The 14,034-nt window shown below is 32.8% G+C and overlaps 1 protein-coding gene across 3 annotated transcripts in view; it reads left to right on the top strand.

Moving 5' to 3' along the window:
- Taf12 (TATA-box binding protein associated factor 12) overlaps positions 1-14,034 on the top strand; it is a 31,435-nt gene that overhangs the window by 3,585 nt on the left and 13,816 nt on the right. The window contains exons 2-4 of one of the 3 annotated variants that reach the window (XM_075370107.1): positions 4,389-4,502; positions 6,449-6,601; positions 6,714-6,906. In XM_075370107.1, coding sequence (XP_075226222.1) covers positions 4,431-4,502; positions 6,449-6,601; positions 6,714-6,906 — 418 coding nt within the window. In that variant the 5' untranslated portion in view covers positions 4,389-4,430. The other 2 variants (XM_075370108.1, XM_075370109.1) reach the window with 2 other exon arrangements.

Here is a 14,034-nt window from a genome sequence, read left to right as displayed (position 1 = left end):
TAAAGGTTACAAAGAAATTTCCCTTTTTGAGAAAATGTCCAGTTTTAAATAATTTTAATTTTTTTTTGTTGCTCAATTTTTTAAATGTTTATTTCTGCAAGATCTCACTTTTTTAAACAAAAGAAATAATTTCAAATACTATTCAGGTTGATGGTTGTACCGTGTACCTTACTATTAGATGTCCTGGCAGAAAATTTCACTTCTGCGGTGGTGGCGGCGGCTGAAGCCGCCATTCCTAGAGGCACTGGCCGGGAACGTATATCTGGTTGGTAGTCTCGGAATCTGACATCAATGAAGCAGTCTGTAAATCGACTCAGAAGGGCTGCGAAACAAGAGAGTGATCCCGATCGGCGTACGGCCCTAACTGCGGATTATCGCAGAATGAGGGCTAGGTACTTTCATAGCATTAGGTCCTCCAAGACTAATTCCTGGGGTTCCTTCGTTCAGGAGCAAAGGAATAGAGACCCTTGGGGCGTTGTGTATAGAGTCCTTGGATATAAGCTCAGGAAAGATGTCCTATTGTCAGCTTTGACGTCCCGCGAGGGTGTGGTAATTGAAAAGGACCGTGTCCTTAATATTTTGCTGAATGATTTGCTCCTGGACTATGGTGGGTGAGATTTCATACCACCGGCGTGTCAGGCGAGAAGTTACGGTTTTCGAGACCTACTTACAATCTTCTGAGATCACTGGAGCGGAGGTGCGTCAGGTGATCTGCAGTATGGTACTGCACGAGGCCCCGGATATGATTGTATCACAGTGGAGCTGTTCGTCCGAGCGATTCCAGTTGTTCTTGGTTCTCTAACTAGAATATATAAGAGGTTGCTTCGCCGGCCACTTTCCGGCTTGTTGGAAGCGTGAAGACTTGGTATTTTTGTTCAGAGACGGCGACAAAGATCCTACTGTTAGTTCTTCTTACCGTCCAATAACACTCTTGCCTGCGATTGGCAAGGTTTTTGAGAAGGTCCTATATTTGCGTATTAATGTTAGATTGGTCACTGATCATTTGCTAATGGACAACCAGTATGGTTTCGGACCAGGCAAGAGCACTGAGAATGCCATACTAAAGGTGATGGATATAGCTTCCTCTAGTTCCTGCAAATATGTATTAGGGATTTTTCTGGACATATCGGGGGCATTTAATAACTTATGGTGCTGTTTCAGATGCAGAAGCGAAAGTGTACACGAAATGAATTAGAAGTGCTCTCAACTTATTTCAGCCATCGGACCGTTTTCCTGCGGCTCGGAGGTTCGCAAGACCTTAACTAAAGGATGCCCTCAGGGCAGTGTTCTGAGTCCCCTTCTCTGGAACATAGAATTCGATTCCATGTTGCGTTTGAGGTTGCCATGTGGTTGTTGTGTCGTCACTTATGCTGACGACGCGCTGCTATTGATTGAATGGGATTCGCGTAACGAGATAGAGTTCCGAGCTGCTCATGCTTGTGAGACATTCCGACTATGGAGTCTCCAACTTAGATGATTTTCAGCCCAGATAAAACCACAATAATGTTGCTTAAGGGCCGATTGGCTGCTTTCCGACGAATCCGGGTTCAGATGGCTTCTTCCTTTTTTCCTGTTTAGCCTCCGGAAATTACCAATCAACTATCACTTCAGAAAATGAATGAGGATGGTATGTATGAATGTAAATTAAATGTAGTCTCGTACAATCTCAGTTCTACCATTCCTGAGATGTGTGATTAATTGAAACCCAACCATCAAAGAACTTCGGTGTCCACGATTTAGTATTGAAATTCGTCTAAAAGTACTGCCTTTACTAGGACTTCAACGCTGTAACTCTCGACCTCCAAATCAGCTGATTTGGGCAGACGCGTTCACCACTAGACCAACCCGGTGGGTTGGGTTCGGATGACTGGTCTCCCCATTCGGTAGTTATGGCTCAAAAATACTTGGGTGTTATCCTTGATGAAAATTTTCGGTTCAAGGAACATTACAGTATGTGGCAAAAAAGGCCACTGATGCTTTTTATGGAATCCGTAGTCATTCTTTCCGATTGGGGGTTGAATTACCGTACCATGCGTATCCTTTACAAAGGTATCAGTGAGGCTATTTTGCTATATGCTGCACCTGTCTGGGCTCACCGCTTGGCTTTTAGGTATTACGCGGATATTTTGCTGCGGGCCCAGAGACTCCTCTTGCTCTGGTTGTTATAGATAGACGGTTATAGAACAGTCTCGCGGGAGGCAGTTTGTGTTGTAGCCGGAGTCAAACCAATAGATATCTTGACTAATGTGCGTAAGAAACGCTACATTTCCAAGGTAAGTAACCTGTTGACGTCAGAACGAAAAGAGGAGATTGAAGACCTGGGCCTTGCGTCTTGGCAGGTCAGGTGGGACGAATCCCCCACAGGTCGCTGCACGCATGGTGTATTTCCTATAGTATCTGATTTAGGTGCGATTGGATGGGTCTCCCCCAATCGGTATATCACATAGTTTCTCTCTTGGCATGGTGCCTTTAGGACGAGTTTAGCTAGGTTTCGTTTGGTGGATTGGAGTCAATGCCCGGATTGTGGGACTGGTAATACAGTGCACCAGGTCCTCTGCGCCTGTCCCAGATACGAGGTCAAACGTTCTCGAACTGTTAAGGAACTTGAGAGAATACATTCCTTTCTGGATGATCCGTAAGGAGTGGTCTACAGTGGCTGGTTTTCTTCGCGCCCTTGCGGTGTGTAGGTCTGCAGTGGTTGTTAAATCGAGATATTTGATCGTGGCAGGATCCCGGGTGGCTATGGTTCCGTCCTAGGCATTGGATTGGTTGGTGGTAGGGGTATTGGCATCGTGCTACGGTTATATTGGTGTTGTTTATGATTCGGTTTCGGGCTCCCGCTTGTGGGGGTGGCCGCACCGCCAGGGTGTGGTAGTCCGTGCAACCGGTGGCGTGGCATCATTCTGCTTGTGGCGGTCCTGATTGTGATTTGGTAATGCCGCGCGAGACTCCATGATGGGACCGGGTGGGTATGCGGGGTTTGTCCCCGGCTACTGCGCGGACCGGAATGAGGTTACGTTCCCCTTGTTAGGTGACCTATTTGGGTGTAGGTCTGAATTTACAGGTTGCGTAAAACATAATTTTGATTGGTATAAGTGTAGCACTGATTTAACTTACAACTCGTTCGTTTTCTCTGAAGCATTCACAGTCACAAACAGTGCTGTCAAATCTGGATTAGGCACGGGGTTTGCGCTTCCGCGGCTTTGATCAGTTAGTTTGAAGGAATCATGTTAGGTTAGATGTGAAGATGTCCGTTCAAGGCCTACGTGAAGGCAAAATTTGATTTGTATTTTACTGATGCAAGTGTCTGCCGAGGCATTTACATTGGTGGCATCCTGACTGAGGCCTGGCTGATGACTGAGATGTAATCAGTTAGAGAGTTTTTCTTTTAAATATTAAACTAGTCAAACACCTCTCATATCTGAATTCTTAAAGATAATTGATTAAAAATTTCAGTGAGTTAAATTTTTTATAGTTAGGTATCCACATACATCCCACCGGGTTGGTCTAGTGGTGAACGCGTCTTCCCAAATCAGCTGATTTGGAAGGCGAGAGTTCCAGCGTTTAAGTCCTAGTAAAGCCAGTTATTTTTACACAGATTTGAATACTAGATCGTGGATACCGGTGTTCTTTGGTGGTTGGGTTTCAATTAACCACACATCTCAGGAATGGTCGAACTGAGAATGTACAAGACTACACTTCATTTACACTCATACATATCATCCTCATTCATCCTCTGTGAGGCTAAACAGGAAAAGAAAGAAAGGTATCCACATACATATAGTAACATTTAAAAAAAAACAGAATAAAATTTCTTTCTGACAGATTATCTCAGATGAATTCACTCATATTTGTATTTTGATGTGTAATAAAAAGCAGTAATTTCTGCCTGTTGGTCACCTTTGCTGTTATGAATAATCTGCGATGGATTTTTTTTTTACGAAATACACATTTCTTTGAGTAGAATAATTATGATTTCTACATATTTTTCTTCTTGGCTGTTAACTCATCTTCTCCTCCAGCAGTCCTACAAATGAACTGAAAATGATCTTTCTTCTTCATTCTCATAAAATATTATCATATTTCTTCATTCAGTGGATTTAGTACTTGATATTATGATTGTCCACAATGAAAAAAAACACTGCATTTTCAGTTTCAATTTATTGAGTAACTATTGTGTGGAACCAGTTAGTAATTAGTTGTTAATTTGAATCACTAACTGGTTGAGTAGCTCCATGTGCAAGTGGCCTTAGTATCACGTTAATTGTTACAATCGTAACTTAACAATATTAGTTATTGTAAATACATTAAACATTTTTAAATAAAATTTATAAATCTAAATTATTATTTGGATTACATTTTCTTCTAATATTCTATTGTTTTTTTAGGCTGTCAAATTTGAATGCCATTGTGCATTGTAAAATAAGAGTATGGATCCTAATTCTGCTATTCAGCAGCCTCAGTCACAAATGGCTGTTGATACTGATATGAATATGTATACCGTAAGTTCATAAGATATATTATATAATATATTTAATTACATATTATCATCATAATTAATTACATTGAAACTTTTCTTCAAAAACGAATAAGCATAGTTCCAGATGATCTTGGTCATTTGCAGAGCTGGTCACCTTCAAAAACATCGGCTTAGCAGCAATCGACTTGCATGATGGCCTAATATACTTAAGCTTTTTAAGGTATGTTGAAGGAAAATATACAAAGTATTTCAGTTTGTTATTGCAGTTATTATAAAATACAGATAAATTTCAAGGATAGTTCTCAATAATTCTACAGTAAAAGAAATAAAAACATAAATTTTTAAACATTCTTGATGAATAACATTTTTCATTGTGTGCAAAATAAACTGAAGAAATAATGGAATTAAATAATTACACATTTAATAAATATTAATATAAGTTTATTTACAAATTTCAAACTAAAAATTAAATTATACAAAATATAAGTGTATGCTCCAAAACAATGAGATTAAATTACTTTAATTCAAATAACCTTCAATAAATGTTTGATTGTTTTAATGTATAATAAATATGAAAATATGCCTTGGAGAAAATACACCTATATCTTTGAATAGAGTAACTATGATTTCTGCAGATTTTTTTTTCATATTCTTCTTGGCTGTTAACCTATTAATTGGTCTCCAGCAGTCCTACAGTCTGTTATTCTTTCTAGTCTCATCTTCTTTTCAAAATAGGTTCTACACTTAATATCTTCCTTTATGCATTATATATATTGTAAGCTTGGCATTCCTTCACTTACCTTTCCTTCCACCCTTCCCTCAAGTATCCTTTTAACCAAACTAAATGTAAATCATGTTTAGAACATAAATTTTGTCATATTTTTTCTCGTCCAGATAGTATAATGACTTTTTTTTTACACATTATTTGTGTACAGTTTTGATGTTAAAATTTAGGTAACAACATGTAATTAAAGCAAACTTTATTCAAACAGAATCAGGATTGTAGAATACATAAAATAAATAGGAATGATATGGCATAGGATATGTTTAAATAAATCATATTTCTGCAGGTACAGTGATTGAAATTTTGAATCTAGGATTTTGACTACAGTTACTAGTACAAATTTAAAGATTAAGAAAATTAAAATTGGTCAGGTAACAAAATCTTTGTAAATCTATAAAGCAAACTCTACAACACATATAAAGTACAAAAAGTATAACACTGATTTCTTTGATTCTCAGAATCAAAAGATTGTTTTACTATCATCTATGTATTCCTACCAAAATTTTTAACAAGTTGCAATAATTTTTTTTACTGATTAAATTATCTGTTCAGTTTTAAATTTTCTTCTCCATATACTGTCTGTATAAAATGAAGATAGGTTTGTACGTAAACATACTGCTTCAATATAATGTAACACAATTGTAATGTAATAAAATACACACAAACTAATACAATTAAATGTAGTTAATGCAATTTTATATTAAATGTACAATTTAATGTATACAGTTAAATTTAATACAAACATCTGCACATTTTGTACTGGACAATATGTTCAAAGCTGGCATCTTCTTATGAAAGAATTCACAAAGATAAAAGAAGGAATACAAAACCTTCAAAACTTGGACCAATTTTTGTCAAAACTGAATGTGATGTTAGTACATTCAAAGTCTTAAAAATGAAAGTTATTAGTTTTTATGGTGCTTTATAATCACACATAAAATTTTACTTGCCATAAAATTCCGTTTTTTTATATATCTTGCAAAAGAAACAGCACTTTCTCTTAAGAACTATAAAATAATTTTTTTGTATTTGCAGATTTTGTTTTTTTACTTTCACAGATGTTTGCTTATTTTTAAGTAATTATTTTTGTTATTTAATTCTGCTTAATTCAGGAAGGCTCTTAATAATTTAAATGTTATGTTAATAAAATTCCTAAAATTAATAACATCTTTTTTTCTTTTTAGTCAAATATGCATCATGGTGATAGAGGTTCCCCTGCTCCCAACACAATGAGCAATATACAAACTATGCTTAACAGTAGTCCATCAACGACATCAAGTCCAACTTCACAGATTAAGTCAAATGCTAACCAAAATCAAAATGAACTTCCTTCTCAGGTAATTTACTTAATCCTGTATGTAAACATATATCCATTGATTATTTCAGTTAATACTAAATTAATTATTTACTGTATTAATATTTATGACAAGTTTTCCTGTTTCATTTCAGATCCTTTCAAGAACAAGATTGCAAGAACTAGTCAAAGAAATAGATCCTACCGAACAATTAGATGAAGATGTTGAAGAAATTTTATTACAGTTGGCTGATGATTTTGTTGAAACTACTGTGAATGCAGCTTGCCTTTTAGCTAAACATAGAAAGTCGAATACAGTTGAAGTAAAAGATGTTCAACTTCATTTAGGTATTACATTATTTTTATAAAGATTTTTTTTTTTACTTATTTTATTTTAATCTACTTAATCTTCCATAGATTAAGAATTATAAACCTTGAATTTATAATTAGATCTTACTTTGGATTGTTTTCATAAGAGATAGCATTACTTAAGCAATGTAAAGTGAGTGTTTATACCTGTTCAACAGTGCTATTGTCAGTGCAAAGAGGTCTCCTACTCTTTTACTCCCATGCTGCTGTAACTTCAATTTTATTCCCTCTCTTAGGTTGTGAATTTTTAAACAAAATCTCATACAGTGTATTCAGTATACTTAAAGTTGAGGTCATTATGCATCTTAGCTGAATTTTTACTGCTAATAATTAAATGAATTTTATTGCTCCAGGTGTAACCATGGCTCTGTAGAACCATGAACACCTTGCAACAGACCACAGATTGCATTTTGTTGATTCTATCAAGCCTCGTGAAAACTGCAGAAAGTTTAAGTGAAACCATAAATCCAAAACCATAAAAACCCAAAAATCATGGAAAAAACACTTATTGAAAATGTACAAAAAAAAGTTAGCAACTTATAATGAAAAGTAAAATTTTATACTTTTAAAATCTTAAAATATTATTCTACTCTTATGTGAACAGCCAAACAAAATTATATCCTTTTGTTATAAGCATAGTAAACACAATAAAAGCACAACTGAAACTTGATAGATGTCATACACAATTTCAATCATCATTGAAAGAATTATCATTATCAATCAGTAACTGGAATTCTTTTTGCCATCCTACATGATGTTAACAAGTTTTACCAAGGCTATTCGACATTTATTTTTAATCTTTCACCATTGCATCATTTGAAATGAAGATACAAGCAGTCAGAATCCATTCACATTCTAAAATAAAGCTAAACTTTTTAAGTCTTCTTGTTGAAGTATTTTAACCATTTGTTGTGTATAAAAAAAATTATAAAGCTTTTAAAAGAGTTAAACACTGAATAGCTGTAGTAAAGAAGTCATTCTATCAGAAATATAAGATTTCTCTGACTGACTATCCAAAGTCTGTACTTATTATTTAGATGATTGATCAAACACCAACATTCATTATAATCTTAAAAGAGCATTTCCTTAGACATTTGATGTAGTCTAATTCCAGTGCACTATATTATGCTCCATCCTTTCTCCTGGCATCTTTGGTTTTTGTAATATATTAGTTGACTCTTTATTCAAATTAGGCAAAGAAATAATTAATAATATATTCAAATTAGTGTGTTTCAATGGTAAACAATCAATCACTGGCACATTAACAACATGACAGTACATACTGTTTGTTCCTCTGAACCATGTAAGCATGTTTGAACAATTTTACCTCTGTGTTAATTATTCCTGTTGGAATTTACTACTGTCCAATCAGGAATTCCTTTGCCCCATTTTTTTTTTCTTTTCTGTTGCTAACATGTTTCTGAAATATGAATAATTACATTTTTTTTGTTAGGAACCACTACAGCCATTATTATTTTGGCATGTTAAATACAAATAAATACAACATTCTCAACTTGCTTTAAAATGTGCGTTTGGTATTTACAGATCTTTTTGCAATTTGTATGGTCTTCAATTTTCCCAATATTATACAATGGCAAACCCTTATTGTGCCACCTATCGTGAATGTAGGAATGTAGTATATATTTAGAAATTTTCATTTGATGCTACAAAATTCTCTTCTCTTTTCATTCTCTTTTATTATTCATTAAAAAGCTTTTTCTTCAGTTTTGAAAATTAATCCAGAATGCCATTTTTATGATTTGCAGTTAAAAATTTCTTCAGCTTTAAAAATAAAACTCTGGTTTTTCCTCTGCTGTAAATTAGCATTAACATTTTACATTCTTATGTAGAACTCATTTTAAAAAATAAATTTAACATAAATTTCACTTAAACAACTAAAATACATCTGTAGTTCTTGTATACTGATTTTGAATAAGTACTACGGAGTGATATAAGCCATGCCTCCTGTGCAAGCTTTAATTGTAGATTTTTTTGGTTATTAATATATGGTGCTATTCATATCTATCAAACATGAATCACTCACTTAAGTATTTCATACTGTGTTGTAAGCCCCGTTTATGTCATTTTTACGTATTATTCTTAATTTCACTTAGTATTTTCTAGCATAATGCAAAATCTCTATATAAAACTTAATTTCTTTTTCAGGTATAATTTTTTAAAAATAATTAATGTGGTGCACTAGTGAAAATTGTATTATAAAAGTAATATCTTTCCACTAAGTATATTAATAATGAAATAACTAAATGTTAAAACAAGATTATAAGCGAGGGCTGTAATAAACCTATTAAATTATTTTTAGTAAAATTAAAATGAGATAATAAAAGAAAATAAAAATAGTAAATGGAGATAGAAATTGCACTTTTAAAATTTGCCACCTCTTAACAAAAAAGATAGATCCCATATGTTTCATGAAATTTTTGTAACATTTCTGCTAAAGCGTGTTTTATAATATCTGAAATGGGATATTACTAAGCATAGGTGTAACCACAATGGGATAGGATAGGGAACTTGTCCCCCTGGCTCATTTAGTCGAGTGAAAAATTGTTGGTCAATATGAATATAGGTTGTTATTGTAATAGTATTGCGCAGCAAGAAAGCATGTTTGAATCATGGTAGGAGCACTCTTTGGTGAACAAGAGGGGAACTGACAGTTCAAGGTCTGGATGGTCTGTAGTAAAACTTGAAGACTATAGTTTGTTCGAGGTTGGCTTTAGCAGAAAAGTTCTAGTACCTTCTGTTCCCTATTTAAGCACTACAATCAGTGCGAGTGAGTGAGTTAGTTCAGTAAGTTGACGCATTTGACCTAGTTCAGACTGTAATCCCGTATCAATAGCAATCTAAAATGGATATTAGGAAAATTTTTAGCATGAAAGGTATGTATCTATATTATTTTCATTTGAGTCTATGAATTACAAAACTATCTAAATAAAGCAACCAAAACTATTTAGGAAATGCGAAGACTGTTTTTTTTTTTTTTGTAATAGTGATTTTGATGTTGTCTTTATTATTGAAATTTTAAGAAAAATCATACAATACTAAATTAGGAAATAAAAATAAGTATACCACACTCCAATAATTTTAAATAATGATTGAAAATTGTAATTAGCTACTTTTGCAGCAATTTTTCTTAATTAGATGGTTTTGAATTTTGAAATGGGTGATTTTGCAACTAGCTACTTCTGCTAGTTGCTAATAATAAAACAAATTTGTACAAAATATTAAAGGTTTATTAAAAAATACCATCATCATTCAATAATAAAAAACATTAGAAGTTTGATAGCTAATAAATAATGATTGGTTCAAAATTCATAATTGTCCAACTTTTGTTGTAATAAAGTTCAAAAGTTGTTATATTAAAGACAACACTATCTTAACACAAAAATCTCTAACCTCAAATCTGAACCATGTTGGTTCACATTAATTTTATTCTGTACACAGCCACAGGTTGTTAGATTTGACCATTTAACCAGTTTCTTTATGTCTTTTTTCTACTTATTCCACTAGTACACTTTTGAAGAAATGAAAAAAATTTACTTTAGTAAATTTGAAAAAAATTTTAATTAGATGGTTTTGAAACTCATCAACTCATATTAATTTAAGAACATTTTTTACAAAAAAATATTTTTACTGATTTTCAAAACACTGTAACTGAAAAACTATTTTGTGGGGATGATAAAAAATATTTTTAAACTTGAAGTTTCTAGTTCAGCAACTTAAATTCTTAGTTGCTTTAATTTTTTTTTGGGAAGTATAGTATTAGTTATTTATTTTCTTTTAGGGAAACAGAAGAGGAAGAAACTAAATAAAAGTAATAGTGAAAATGACAGCAGTGGAGAAGAGAAATCGAAGCAGAATGTTTTTGAAAAATCAAGTGAATTTTCCCTACCATCTGGTTATAGTGTACAGGATCAAAGTATTTTGATAATGATATTGGTCACTGGCTTGACGTTCGTTTAATATGAGCTTATCTCAAAAAATGGAAGTTGGAAAAAACTGTTGGCACCAACTCCAAATTATGACTTTGCTAAGGATGCTATGCAATTATAAAGAAAATTCAAAAACAGCTGTTTGGCGGATTGTGCTTCTTGGCTGGTGTATTCCAAGAAATTAAAGGGCATGTGCATTTACCATGTGTTGTTTTCACCATGTGCATGGTATTTTGGGTTCTTTCATAGTAAGGCTCTTTACTCACTATAAAGACATGCATGAATTCACAAAATCTCACGCATCATCTCAGTGGCACAAATCGTCAGCCACAGAAGCAAAATGTTTTATTGAAGATATAACTGTTAATGTACAACTAATTTCTGTCCACCAACAAGAAATAGAAGCCAACAAGAAAATTGTTGCATCAGTAATTTTGACTGTGACGCATGACCTACCTTTGAGGGACAAAAAAAATAATGAAGGTGATTTGATGAAGACATGATCAAACTGACGTGTCAAAAATTGACACTGAGGACCACATTTTAAAAGAGCACGTAAAATGCTACTTACTTATCACGTTGGATTCAAAAATGAAATAATCGGCCTATGTGGTGACGTCATTAGCGACGACATCACTATTGACATAAAGAAAGCATGTGCTTACAGTATCTTGTGTGCAGTGACAATGTGCGGTGTGCAGTGACATATCTGGGAAAGAACAGCTTTCCATTGGGGTTAGGTTTTTTGATGAAGGATAGATGATGTGGTTCGTGAGAGAATCTACCAGCACAGATTCTTTGCAAGTTTTGGCGAACACTAATAATTCCATACATAGATTCATTAATAATGTGTCTGGAACTGTATTTTTCTGAAGAAACTTGACCGCATTCTCATTGGATATGTTGCACCCTCACGTAATACTTGATATGACATAGCAGGATTTTTTTATAAAAAACTACAAGTTTTTGTAGTTGCTACAATTTGAATGATTTCTTCAGTGAAGCTGAACTTTGGTGCAGCCAAGGGAAAGGAAAAAATGTGCCAAATACAGAACTGAAGGAGATAAAACTAGTTGCACTAGGTAAAGAAACCCAATTGTTCTACCCATCCATAAAACAGGCGCTACTTATCTCACTTGCACAGCCCTTCACAACTTGCACTTTTGAAAGATTATGCAGGGTAAAAACTTTGCTACAATTAAAAATTACAGAATATAGACTTGTTGGTCTTTGTATGATGAGTGTGCATCATAAAAAGGAGGGTTCTGGAAGCTAAAAATAAATTTTGTCAAGATTTAGCTAGAACTCTCTTAGGTTAGTGCTGAAATAAGATTTAAATAGGTTCGAACAGCATTGCAACTAATTACTTTTAGCGTTTTCAAATGTTCAAATAAAACCATTTTTTAACAAAAAATGTTATCTTATTTTTGCCCTCCCCCCCATACCCAGAAAAAATCCTGGCTATGCCCATGTTACTAAGTGATGGATTTTATTCTTTCACTATCTACAGGTTGCCTACTAATTCAGTTATTTCAACCTACAACCTTTATTTCAGATTGAATGTAATTTAATGTCTTTGTAAAGCTTTATATCATTTGGCCAATACGTACTTAGTGGGAGAGCCATATTGAATTGAGTATGTAATACTATAGAAGAACAAACTCTTCAAGTAAATTCACATATTTTTTTATACTTAGTACATGCTCTAGATATAGATTATTTTTAATAAATGTTATTAAAAATCTGGATGAAATACTGGGCCTCATTCTCCTATAACGTTTGCAGGTTTTTAGGATTTTAGTTTTAGGTATCCAAGAAAAACCTTTAGGAATATAATTCATTTATACCCAGACTCAGTTATGCTAAACTCGTTTATTGTAAATTTCATGCTACTCAATTATTGTTTCATAAATTTTACTTTACTTTCTTTTTTTTTTTAAAAAGTATAGTAGAAGTAAAATCCTGATGAATATTAGCAAATTGAAATTGTTGAACATTAGATAATTAAATGTTCACTTATAAGGCATCAAGATATAAATAACTTGATTAGTTTTAATATATTATAAAAGTATTATAATTTTCAGAAAAGTGAAGGATATATTTATATATAGGTTAGTATGGTTAGTTGTTTTTATACAAATAATTATTAGTGGCAAATAACTCTTAACTGGTAGCATTTATTTATACAATATTTTATTTAGTTTTTATTTATTCTCATTCATGGTAGGGGAAACAGTTTTTTCCTTAATATAGTATCAAATTTGTTAAGATATCTTTTTGAACATTAAATCATGGTAATAAAAGATTATTTATAGATGCAAAGTTGTCAGATCGTCATATATTGATAGTTTTTTGTTAATATTGAAATCATAATAATAAAAATTAATTTATAACATAGCCCTGTCAAGACGCATTGCATAGACAAAAATTCATTCTTTATCTAAGTAATAAATAATAAACATTTGTAAATAAAATAAACACAAATTTTTAAAAGGAAACAAATTTTGATCTTCAAAAAAGTATACTTTTAAATAGTGTAAAGTACATATGACAAAAATTCAGCTCGTTAAAAAATTGTTATAAAATAATACACCAAATGTTAGTGATGTAGGAGAGTGTGGTTATAAGTATATAGTATAGTATTCAGTCAGGTTGAAAGTATTAAAAAATTATTAAAATAGTGCAAAGTATTATTCTACATATTACAATGAATTAGTATTTTTGTTTTGGAATAAATGTAATAATGTAAATAAATTTCAAATAATTTACATGTAAAAAGTTTTACATTTCCTCCTATCATATATTTATTAGGAAAGCATGCTTATGGATCAGTTTTCATATTGGGATTTTTGCTGATCTTGACATCTCATAGCCCCAACCAAAAAAATGCAAATGAAGCATTAAAAAATTCTGAAAAGATGTTTCCTTTTTTCATTCATTATTTGCTTCATATCTTCAGACTAGGTTAACCAATTTTAATGCGATGACTTATGAATGTGGATTATTGATGTTATTTAATTTTTGTTGTAATTTGTGAAGAGGGTGGTGAGATACAATCATAACCATGGGTCCTATATCTCAAAATTTCACTCAAATAGTAGAATAATTTTTTTACATATTTCTTTTCCTGCATACTTACATAATTTAATGTTCCACTTTG

This window comes from Lycorma delicatula, chromosome 7 (genome assembly GCF_047948215.1).
Source record: "Lycorma delicatula isolate Av1 chromosome 7, ASM4794821v1, whole genome shotgun sequence".
Lineage (NCBI taxonomy): Eukaryota > Metazoa > Arthropoda > Insecta > Hemiptera > Fulgoridae > Lycorma > Lycorma delicatula.
The sequence above is the reverse complement of the archived record's forward strand: the minus strand, read 5'-3'. Positions and strand labels throughout refer to the sequence as shown.